The 12,513-nt window shown below is 46.3% G+C and overlaps 1 protein-coding gene across 7 annotated transcripts in view; it reads right to left on the bottom strand.

Moving 5' to 3' along the window:
* The window catches only part of BCAS3 (BCAS3 microtubule associated cell migration factor), a 2,144,796-nt gene that overhangs the window by 1,135,409 nt on the left and 996,874 nt on the right, over nucleotides 1-12,513 (bottom strand). For all 7 annotated transcript variants that reach the window (XM_063954016.1, XM_063954015.1, XM_063954017.1 and 4 more), the window contains exon 16: nucleotides 12,151-12,301. In XM_063954016.1, coding sequence (XP_063810086.1) covers nucleotides 12,151-12,301 — 151 coding nt within the window. The remainder of the gene's footprint in view (nucleotides 1-12,150; nucleotides 12,302-12,513) is intronic.

Raw genomic sequence — 12,513 nt, 5'->3', positions numbered from 1 at the left:
TCTGCTTCTGCTTGGATACAGATGTGTCCTCATATATCTTGCCTCAATGCTAACGTCGGGCACCTTTTTTTGATGAAAATGCATCTTATTTGCATGTCTGTGTGGCTAGGATGCACAAGTAGCTACTGCTGATTAAAATGATATGCAGCATGCATATAAACTGTGTGAGACTGTGGCTGTATCTGCATATGAAATGCTACACACAGAATATAGACATGCCACACATCATTTTAATCAGCAGAAGCTGCTGATGCCCCTAGGCATGCCAAATGCCCTAGACATTTGCATATTTTTCCTATGCCTAGGGCCGGCTCTGACAGTGGTACAAGTGGAATAAGCAGTACAATATTCAGTTTTCCTAACTTGCACGTAACATCGTTGAGACTTTGATATGGCGCTCATACAAGTAGCAAGCACCTTTAATTTTTTTAAAGATATATAAAAAATTGGAAACATTAAATATAATGATTTATACTAAGTTTATATTGCTACTGCTCTGGTAATACCATTTCAGGATGTAATAACTTGGGGGGTAACTCAGACTTGATCGTAGATGTGTAGATATGCAGCATGCATATAAACTGTGTGAGACTGTGGCTGTATCTGCATATGATATGCTACACACAGAATATAGGCATGCCCCACATCATTTTAAATCAGCAGAAGCTGCTCATGCCCCTAGGCATTTGCACAGTTTGATTTGCCTAGGGCCGGCTCTGACAGTGGTACAAGCGGAATAAGCAGTGCAATATTCACTTTTCCTAACTTGCACGTAACATCTTTGAGACTTTGATATTGCGCTCATACAAGTAGCAAGTACCTTTCATTTTTTAAAAGATATATGAAAAATTGGAAACATTAAATATAATGCTTTATACTAAGTGTAAATATTCGTGTAAATTGCTACTGCTCTGGTAATACCATCTCAGGATGTAATAACTTGGGGGGTAATTCAGTCTTGATCGTAGATGTGCTAAATTTATCACATCTAAGATCACTTTCACAGACATGTGGAGGGACTCCCAGCACAGGGCTATTCCGCCCCGCATGTCTGGCTCTGCCCCCCCCCCCCCCCCCCATCCGCACAGGTACAAAGGAATCGCACGGCGGCGATGCTTTTGTACCTGTAGAGTAGCTCCCTACCAGCGCAGCTCCTGTGTGCTGGCAGGGAGCTACCCGTCGCTCTCTGGGTGCAGCAGCTGCGTGTGACATCACGCAGCCGCCGCTGGCCCGCTCCCTCCAGCCCAGCAAACGCCTCTACCTGTCAATCAGGTAGAGGCGATCGCTGGGCTGAGATGCCTATCACATCTCTGGCATGCGCCGGCGCACTGCGGCGCATGCGCCGTTCAGACCTGATCACCTGCTGTGCGAAAATGCACAGCATCGATCAGGTCTGAATTATCCCCTTGATGCATTATACACAGGCTCCACCATCAGGGATGTGTCCTTTCATAAACCAACTCAAGTTTAATACCTAAAATTCCTTTTATGTATGGGTCAGTGCTTTGTACTTGCTCACTAGGCTACAATTTTCCAGCCGGCCCTTGTACATCTCCCATATAGGCAATGAAAGACTAAGGGGTACCACATGAATACTCCAGTAGCAGTAAACAAACTATATTATGTTACGCTGCTTTATGTTTTGTTTTGGTCATTGGTATGCATTTAAAACCCATAACTAATAAATAGGTTATATTGGGTACAACAGGATAATCATGAAGGGTGTTTGTTTATTAACTGCATCAATGAACGTGGTAGAATATTCTTATACACTGTTTGCTTGAACTGGTTTGCAGTACATCTATTTTATGTGACCTCCTATTTGTTTTATACAGTTAAAATCTCATATAACTGAACTTTGTAATAAAATATTAGTAAAAAAGTAAACCATTTAGTAAAAGTACAATTTAATTAATATTGATTTCTTTTTATTACCACCCATGTGGTGGCAGGCTGTTATGTTTGTACATGGAATCAGCTATAGGTATAATGTAAGAGGGATTGAAGACTATATGGAACAGCTTGTGTGTCTGGGAGTTCTTTAAGATTTTAGCAATTTGGCTGGGAGATTTAAGTGACTACTTAAACGCGTTGCTCGAAACAGAGCAAAACAAATGTACTGGTAGTTTACTATATCCCAGGAGCAGATTGTCCCACAGGATGCTGGTACGTTCCCATGATCCCTCCTGCAGTCCGGCCGATACTGGCTGAAGGGCCAGCTACCACTGGCTGCCAGCAGTGGGCGCTGCCCTTTCTAGGATTTGCTTTCCACGCAGTCCAAAAGCTGTCATCTATGCACTGCTTCAAGTTCAGACGCAGTCGATGGTGGGGGACTGTGGTTAACCTACTCTACCCATATGGTATCCACACTGTGGTCCTCTCCTGCGGCCAGCTGCCCTACCAGCTGTACCTCTCATACAGCTGCATCATGGGCAGGAAGAACGAGTTTGCAGTGGAAGACAGCAATACCAGAGCCAGGCTATCTCTGGGGGTCGGAAACCTCCATCATCACCACTGCTAGGTCTGGGTCTCCAGGAGATGAGACCCACAGGACAGTAGTACAGTATATATGTATATCCCCCTTAAATTAGGAGAAGTTTTTATTTTTGTGTAAAGCAGGGAACTGGTATAGTCTGGTAGTGTACCCTATTGGTTTGTGATGTGGTTTAATGGTTTTATTTTTGGGTGTGTGGTGGTGTAAATAGTGTAGTGTATTGTTGGTGTGCATGTAGTATAATGGTGAAGTGCACAATATAGGTAGCATGCCCCCAGTAGTACGCCGATTACTCCTTTGCTACCTTACATCTCCGCTGTATTGTGACCTAAGAACTGTGGTGCTAGTTGTTACCTGTGCTCTGTTTTCTGTGATGTTAAGTTCTGTATACCCTGTATTGTTCTAATGTGTATGGTGCTGCAAAACACTTGTGTCGCCTTATAAATAAATTATAATAATAATCATAATAATGTTGTAGTATAGCAATTAGGGGAGGGGAAGTAATGTACAGGTGTAGTGCAGTGGTGTATTATAGTGTATACTGGTCAGGATGTTGTATTGTAGTGCAGCATATAGGTAGAGTGAAGTAATATACTGTGGTGGAGCAGTGTGTATGGGAGCGTCAGTGGTATAGTGTGGTGGTGTATTCTAGGGTGTTGTGGTGGGGATGATGTGTAACTGTATAGTGCCTTGTAAAATTTGATTTGATGCATACATTCTATATGCCTAAGGAAAGGTTTAGTATAGCATTTAGGAAAGGCTGAAGTAGAGTACTGATGTAGTGCAGCGTACAGTAGTGGGGATGTAATGTAATGGACGCAGTGCTGCTTGTTGGTAGCAGTTTGAAAAGAAATGGACCTTATAGTTTTAGGTTTTTTTTTGTTTTTTTTACATTTTATCACTTTTTTTCCAGTGACCTTGGTATCTCCTGTTGCCGCTATGCTCATCTGTGCCAGTGGTGCATCTGTGTGGTCACTCTCTTAGATGTTACGGGCTCCGTGGTGACACACAACAGCGCATACACTGTTGATAGAGCCGCAGTCACAGTTAGGGGTGGTTTGTTTACTTTGTTTGCTCTGACCACACAGCTGACGCTCGGCATCCAATGAGCTGGCTGACGACTCCGCTGGTCCGTGATAGCATTTTTTGTCTAATGCTGGTGCCTTTATTTAGTTTAAAAAGGCTACAGTGCATAGTGTGTTGAGCCCCTAAATAGAAACAACTGAGATTGTTTGAAACGGATGTCAGGCTGCTGCCGTCATCACTGTGGATGACTATGCCTTATTCCTGACCTCCGGCTCTCTGGTTCAGCCGCACAATGGGCACCCCTGGAGTCGCGGCGTGCTCCCACCCACAGCAAGCGTCGTCATGGTAATGGGGGCATGCCACGAGTCCACGCCCCCATGACTCGTGGCACGGCCCCGTACATCATGGCAGCGCGCCCCCGTGACGTGCGCACGCTCACAAATGCCCGGGCCATTTTTGAGCCCCAGTCCATCGCTGCACACAGAATATAGGCATGTTGCATAAGATTTTAATCAGCAGAAGCGCTGTGCGTCCTATTGCATTACTTTGCGACTAAGATGCATTTTCGCAGTGAAAATGCAAAAAAGGCGCTCAGTGCCACCAAGTCGCATGGCACTCACATGTTATGTGTAACCAGGCATGGCGACAGGAGTTGTTACAGGGGTCACATGTAACAGGCCCTAATTCCAAGGGACCCCGGACACCCAGGAAACTTGTCCCTGCATGCTGCTGATCCAGGCAGCCAGCATTATCAACCAAAGATATCTGATCCCGGGATTGATTGATTATGCAGGCTGCCTCCGTTTGAATCTATCGAGTGCTGAGCTGCTAAGTGCCCAGAGTCGGCATCAATGACTACCCTCTGCAGCATCCTCTCTCCTCAGGGCAGACTCCAGTAGTTAGTGTAAGGCTGGGTGCACACGATGTGATTTGTTGCACTATATTGCACACTATCTGGCTAGAATGCGATATAGTGCACTATATCACACCGTGTGTACGCACTAAACTGTATGCAATAATAAGATTTTACTTACCGATAAATCTATTTCTCGGAGTCCGTAGTGGATGCTGGGGTTCCTGAAAGGACCATGGGGAATAGCGGCTCCGCAGGAGACAGGGCACAAAAAGTAAAGCTTTTTCAGATCAGGTGGTGTGCACTGGCTCCTCCCCCTATGACCCTCCTCCAGACTCCAGTTAGGTACTGTGCCCGGACGAGCGTACACAATAAGGGAGGATTTTGAATCCCGGGTAAGACTCATACCAGCCACACCAATCACACCGTACAACCTGTGATCTAAACCCAGTTAACAGTATGATAACAGCGGAGCCTCTGAAAGATGGCTTCCTTCAACAATAACCCGAATTAGTTAACAATAACTATGTACAATTTATGCAGATAATCCGCACTTGGGATGGGCGCCCAGCATCCACTACGGACTCCGAGAAATAGATTTATCGGTAAGTAAAATCTTATTTTCTCTATCGTCCTAGTGGATGCTGGGGTTCCTGAAAGGACCATGGGGATTATACCAAAGCTCCCAAACGGGCGGGAGAGTGCGGATGACTCTGCAGCACCGAATGAGAGAACTCCAGGTCCTCCTTAGCCAGAGTATCAAATTTGTAAAATTTTACAAACGTGTTCTCCCCTGACCACGTAGCTGCTCGGCAAAGTTGTAATGCCGAGACCCCTCGGGCAGCCGCCCAAGATGAGCCCACCTTCCTTGTGGAGTGGGCCTTTACAGATTTAGGCTGTGGCAGGCCTGCCACAGAATGTGCAAGTTGGATTGTGCTACAGATCCAACGAGCAATCGTCTGCTTAGACGCAGGAGCACCCATCTTGTTGGGTGCATACAATATAAACAACGAGTCAGATTTTCTGACTCCAGCTGTCCTTGCAATATATATTTTTAATGCTCTGACAACGTCCAGTAACTTGGAGTCCTCCAAGTCACTTGTAGCCGCAGGCACTACAATAGGCTGGTTCAGATGAAATGCTGACACCACCTTAGGGAGAAAATGCGGACGAGTCCGCAGTTCTGCCCTGTCCGAATGGAAAATCAGATATGGGCTTTTGTAAGATAAAGCTGCCAATTCTGATACTCTCCTGGCAGAAGCCAGGGCTAGAAGCATGGTCACTTTCCAAGTGAGATATTTCAAATCCACCTTATTTAGTGGTTCAAACCAATGAGATTTTAGAAAGTCCAAAACCACATTGAGATCCCACGGTGCCACTGGAGGCACCACAGGAGGCTGTATATGCAGCACTCCCTTAACAAAAGTCTGGACTTCAGGGACTGAAGCCAATTCTTTTTGAAAGAAAATCGACAGGGCCGAAATTTGAACCTTAATAGATCCCAATTTGAGACCCATAGACAATCCTGATTGCAGGAAATGTAGGAATCGACCCAGTTGAAATTCCTCCGTCGGAGCACTCCGATCTTCGCACCACGCAACATATTTTCGCCAAATTCGGTGATAATGTTGCACGGTTACTTCCTTCCTTGCTTTAATCAAAGTAGGAATGACTTCTTCCGGCATGCCTTTTTCCTTTAGGATCCGGCGTTCAACCGCCATGCCGTCAAACGCAGCCGCGGTAAGTCTTGAAACAGACAGGGACCCTGCTGAAGCAAGTCCCTCCTTAGAGGTAGAGGCCACGGATCTTCCGTGATCATCTCTTGAAGTTCCGGGTACCAAGTCCTTCTTGGCCAATCCGGAACCACTAGTATCGTTCTTACGCCTCTTTGCCGTATAATTCTCAATACTTTTGGTATGAGAGGCAGAGGAGGAAACACATACACCGACTGGTACACCCAAGGCGTTACCAGCGCGTCCACAGCTATTGCCTGCGGATCTCTTGACCTGGCGCAATACCTGTCCAGTTTTTTGTTGAGGCGAGACGCCATCATGTCCACCATTGGTCTTTCCCAACGGGTTACCAGCATGTGGAAGACTTCCGGATGAAGTCCCCACTCTCCCGGGTGAAGATCGTGTCTGCTGAGGAAGTCTGCTTCCCAGTTGTCCACTCCCGGGATGAACACTGCTGACAGTGCTATCACATGATTCTCTGCCCAGTGAAGAATCCTTGCAGCTTCTGCCATTGCACTCCTGCTTCTTGTGCCGCCCTGTCTGTTCACATGGGCGACTGCCGTGATGTTGTCCGACTGGATCAACACCGGTTTTCCCTGAAGCAGAGGTTCTGCCTGGCTTAGAGCATTGTATATTGCTCTTAGTTCCAGAATGTTTATGTGAAGAGACGTTTCCAGGCTCGTCCATACTCCCTGGAAGTTTCTTCCTTGTGTGACTGCTCCCCAGCCTCTCAGGCTGGCGTCCGTGGTCACCAGGATCCAATCCTGTATGCCGAATCTGCGGCCCTCCAATAGATGAGGACTCTGCAACCACCACAGAAAAGACACCCTTGTCCTTGGAGACAGGGTTATCCGTAGGTGCATCCGAAGATGCGACCCTGACCATTTGTCCAACAGATCCCTTTGGAAAATTCTTGCGTGGAATCTGCCGAATGGAATTGCTTCGTAAGAAGCCACCATTTTTCCCAGGACTCTTGTGCATTGATGTACAGACACCTTTCCTGGTTTTAGGAGGTTCCTGACAAGGTCAGATAACTCCTTGGCTTTTTCCTCCGGGAGAAAAACCTTTTTCTGAACCGTGTCCAGAATCATCCCTAGGAACAGCAGACGAGTTGTCGGCATTAACTGGGATTTTGGAATATTCAGAATCCACCCGTGCTGTTTTAGCACTTCTTGAGACAGTGCTAATCCCATCTCTAGCTGTTCTCTGGACCTCGCCCTTATTAGGAGATCGTCCAAGTATGGGATAATTAATATGCCTTTTCTTCGAAGAAGAATCATCATCTCGGCCATTACCTTTGTAAAGATCCGAGGTGCCGTGGACAATCCGAACGGCAGCGTCTGAAACTGATAGTGACAGTTTTGTACAACGAACCTGAGGTACCCCTGGTGTGAGGGGTAAATTGGAACGTGGAGATACGCATCCTTGATGTCCAAGGATACCATAAAGTCCCCCTCTTCCAGGTTCGCTATCACTGCTCTGAGTGACTCCATCTTGAACTTGAACTTCTTTATGTACAGGTTCAAGGACTTCAGATTTAGAATAGGCCTTACCGAGCCATCCGGCTTCGGTACCACAAAAAGAGTGGAATAATACCCCTTCCCTTGTTGTAGAAGAGGTACCTTGACTATCACCTGCTGAGAGTACAGCTTGTGAATGGCTTCCAAAACCGTCTCCCTTTCGGAGGGGGACGTTGGTAAAGCAGACTTCAGGAAACGGCGAGGTGGATCTGTCTCTAATTCCAACCTGTACCCTTGAGATATTATCTGCAGGATCCAGGGATCTACCTGCGAGTGAGCCCACTGTGCGCTGTAATTTTTGAGACGACCGCCCACCGTCCCCGAGTCCGCTTGAGAAGCCCCAGCGTCATGCTGAGGCTTTTGTAGAAGCCGGGGAGGGCTTCTGTTCCTGGGAAGGAGCTGCGTGTTGCTGTCTCTTCCCACGACCTCTGCCTCGTGGCAGATATGAATAGCCCTTTGCTCTCTTATTTTTAAAGGAACGAAAGGGCTGCGGTTGAAAAGTCGGTGCCTTTTTCTGTTGGGGAGTGACTTGAGGTAGAAAGGTGGATTTCCCGGCTGTAGCCGTGGCCACCAAATCTGATAGACCGACTCCAAATAACTCCTCCCCTTTATACGGCAAAACTTCCATATGCCGTTTTGAATCCGCATCGCCTGTCCACTGTCGCGTCCATAAAGCTCTTCTGGCCGAAATGGAGATAGCACTTACCCGTGATGCCAGTGTGCAGATATCCCTCTGTGCATCACGCATATAAAGAAATGCATCCTTTATTTGTTCTAACGACAGTAAAATATTGTCCCTGTCCAGGGTATCAATATTTTCAATCAGGGACTCTGACCAAACTACCCCAGCACTGCCCATCCAGGCAGTCGCTACAGCTGGTCGTAGTATAACACCTGCATGTGTGTATATACTTTTTTGGATATTTTCCATCCTCCTATCTGATGGATCTTTAAGTGCGGCCGTCTCAGGAGAGGGTAACGCCACTTGTTTAGATAAGCGTTTTAGCGCCTTGTCCACCCTAGGAGGTGTTTCCCAGCGCTCCCTAACCTCTGGCGGGAAAGGGTATAATGCCAATAATTTCTTTGAAATTATCAGCTTTTTATCAGGGGCAACCCACGCTTCATTACACACGTCATTTAATTCTTCTGATTCAGGAAAAACTATAGGTAGTTTTTTCATACCCCACATAATACCCTGTTTAGTGGTACCTGTAGTATCAGCTAAATGTAACGCCTCCTTCATTGCCAAAATCATATAACGTGTGGCCCTACTGGAAAATACGGTTGAATCGTCACCGTCACCACTGGAGTCAGTGCCTGCGTCTGGGTCTGTGTCGACCGACTGAGGCAAAGGGCGTTTCACAGCCCCTGACGGTGTTTGAGTCGCCTGGACAGGCACTAATTGATTGTCCGGCCGCCTCATGTCGTCAAACGACTGCTTTAGCGTGTTGACACTATCCCGTAGTTCCATAAATAAAGGCATCCATTCTGGTGTCGACTCCCTAGGGGGTGACATCCTCATATTTGGCAATTGCTCCGCCTCCACACCAATATCGTCCTCATACATGTCGACACACACGTACCGACACACAGCAGACACACAGGGAATGCTCCTAACGAAGACAGGACCCACTAGCCCTTTGGGGAGACAGAGGGAGAGTTTGCCAGCACACACCAAAAGCGCTATATATATATCAGGAATAGCCTTATAATAAGTGCTCCCTTATAGCTGCTTTGTTATATCAAAATATCGCCATAAATTTGCCCCCCCCTCTCTGTTTTACCCTGTTTCTGTAGTGCAGTGCAGGGGAGAGACTTGGGAGCCGTCCTGACCAGCGGAGCTGTGAGAGGAAATGGCGCCGTGTGCTGAGGAGATAGGCCCCGCCCCTTTTCTGGCGGGCTCGTCTCCCGCTATTTAGAAAAATCAGGCAGGGGTTAAATATCTCCATATAGCCTCTAGGGGCTATATGTGAGGTATTTTTAGCCTTTATAGGTATTCATTTGCCTCCCAGGGCGCCCCCCTCCCAGCGCCCTGCACCCTCAGTGACTGCCGTGTGAAGTGTGCTGAGAGGAAAATGGCGCACAGCTGCAGTGCTGTGCGCTACCTTTAGAAGACTGCAGGAGTCTTCAGCCGCCGATTCTGGACCTCTTCTGACTTCAGCATCTGCAAGGGGGCCGGCGGCGCGGCTCCGGTGACCATCCAGGCTGTACCTGTGATCGTCCCTCTGGAGCTTGATGTCCAGTAGCCAAGAAGCCAATCCATCCTGCACGCAGGTGAGTTGACTCCTTCTCCCCTCAGTCCCTCGCTGCAGTGATCCTGTTGCCAGCAGGAATCACTGTAAAATAAAAAACCTAGCTAAACTTTTTCTAAGCAGCTCTTTAGGAGAGCCACCTAGATTGCACCCTTCTCGGCCGGGCACAAAAATCTAACTGGAGTCTGGAGGAGGGTCATAGGGGGAGGAGCCAGTGCACACCACCTGATCTGAAAAAGCTTTACTTTTTGTGCCCTGTCTCCTGCGGAGCCGCTATTCCCCATGGTCCTTTCAGGAACCCCAGCATCCACTAGGACGATAGAGAAATAGGGGCTGATTCAGCATCAGCCACTATTGTGTTGAAATTGCTATTTGGTGATTTCAACACATGTGCACATGTACGCAGGCCGGTGCGCACATGTGCAAGGTCTTAAACTGCATTTTCTTCAGAACGTAGTTTAAGTCCTGGCTGGGGACAGTGACACGGCGTTGACACTGCATTTTGTGGGCGTTGATGCACTGTTTGGGTGGTCCGGACAACGCAGCCCATGCTGAATCAGGCGCATAGTGTGGTGCGCGCTCCCGTGGGTTAACAACATTGTATCCAATTTGCGTCATCACAATAAAGTGAGATGCCATATCTTATGCATTAATCTATTGTGTTCTGTGTGTTTGTACAAGTATATATATATATATACATACATACATCTGTCTCGATTATTAACTTATTTAGTTTTTTTTTGTAGCACCCATTATAGTGCATAGTGTGTTTAACCCCTGAAAGAAACAACTGAGGTTAGTTGAAACGGATGTCGGGCTGCTGCTGTCATCACTGTGGATACACGTACACACACACACACACACACACACACACACACACACACACTCACACACTCACACACTCACACACTCGTCCATAGATGGAACTCCCCTTCCCCATGAATTCTGCATTTGCCCCTTGTCTTAGAGATGGGGGAGGGTTCTGCTGAGAAACACAAGGTGATGGGGCAGAGAGACACGGGGAGGGGTGGGAATGATGGTGTTGGAGGAGGTGAGGATGAGACTGGAGCGATACAGGCAAGGAGTGAGGCTGGATAGAGACGGGGAAGGAGGGGGGGGGGGGTAACCCAATCGCAGACTAGCTTGTATGTAAATTGCAGGGCTAAGGGGCCCAAAAATGTAAGTTTTCTGTCGCTGGCCATGTGTGTAACGCGACTGGTAGCGCACGGAACAAAGATGTAAGAGGACACATCTGTATGATCAATCTTCTGGCAGTTTGCGCTTGTAGCGCAAGAAACACTGCACGCACCTTCACTAAGTATGTCTATCAATGACCTAGGTCTAGAAGATCTTTACCAAAAAGTAAGAAGCTGGCAAGCAATACCAAAATGTTTCCTGGAGTTTGCGGCTTTTAACGTTTTGTTGAAAAGTGTGTTGATATTTTCACAACCTATTTCTTGTCTCTTTTTAAGAAATTGTAACGGTCAAAATTTTTCTGACTGAAAACAGATATATTTATTCTTCTTTGTCCAAACATTATGCCTAAGACTGAATTGTTTTATTCATGTCTGTAGAAAGCACATGTATTTTGATTTGTATTTTTTATACCCCACAGGTAAATAACAGCAGACAAAGTTTTCTAATTGCGATTGCTTGGTCTACTAATACCAGTGTGCCTGGCCAGTTACACTAAATACCAGTGAGGTCAATGGCTGGGGAGGAATTGGCTAGTGTCAGAGCCAAATTTACACCAAAACTCTGGAGTGTAGTGGAGTATGATAGGTGAGGCTCTGCCTTCCCCTGCCTATCCTGACCACACGTCACTGCTAAATACAGCAGTTAGTAGTCATTCCCATGAGACAAGCTTCTGCCAGGTATAGTATAGTATACAGTAATACAAAAGTTAATAATGATTATAGTATATGGGACACACCTGGTTACATAATGTGCGTCTCTGATGGCTAGCACTGCAATATGCAGCTAGGCAGGAGGCAAAGGCAAGGAAGTATGGGGGAAAAAGGGCTATATCTTAAATGTAGTTTAGCATACGGTATCTTAGACATAGTCCTTCAAAATAGGATATATAAAAACATTGGGATGGCCTCTTATAGTAATGGATAGGAAACAAATGGAGGAAAGAGTGAAAATGGACTGTTCTTTCACCCATATTAACTTAATACATAGACCCAAGAAATCTTGGTAATAGTTTCAATACTTATATTATATTACTTGAGTACCTCATATGACTGTTAAACATGTAGGAAGTGCTTACCCAGTACGTTTCGTGATGGTTCCTAGTGTCATTGGCTGCTTTATTTGTACCAGTGGTAGTACCACAGTCAAACTGGGGAGCGGTGAAAGGCGCGGGTTTCCTGGGTTGTTATTGGTGAAATTATTATAATTGTCTTGACTGTTAAGTTTACCTGTGAACAACAAATAATACAGAATGTCAATAATCTGCAATCTATTAGATACATGTATGCAGAGGTACAGTTACATGGATTAACAGCATATTGCAGAAACACTGTTACATTTTTCAAAACACAAATTTTAGAAAATAAATCACCAATAATTAAAATCTGAACCTCAAGTGAAGCCAGGGCCAGAGCAATGAAGGAAGTGATACAGATGTGTC

Source organism: Pseudophryne corroboree, chromosome 2, assembly GCF_028390025.1.
Source record: "Pseudophryne corroboree isolate aPseCor3 chromosome 2, aPseCor3.hap2, whole genome shotgun sequence".
NCBI lineage: Eukaryota > Metazoa > Chordata > Amphibia > Anura > Myobatrachidae > Pseudophryne > Pseudophryne corroboree.
This window is presented reverse-complemented; position numbering and strand designations above follow the sequence as displayed.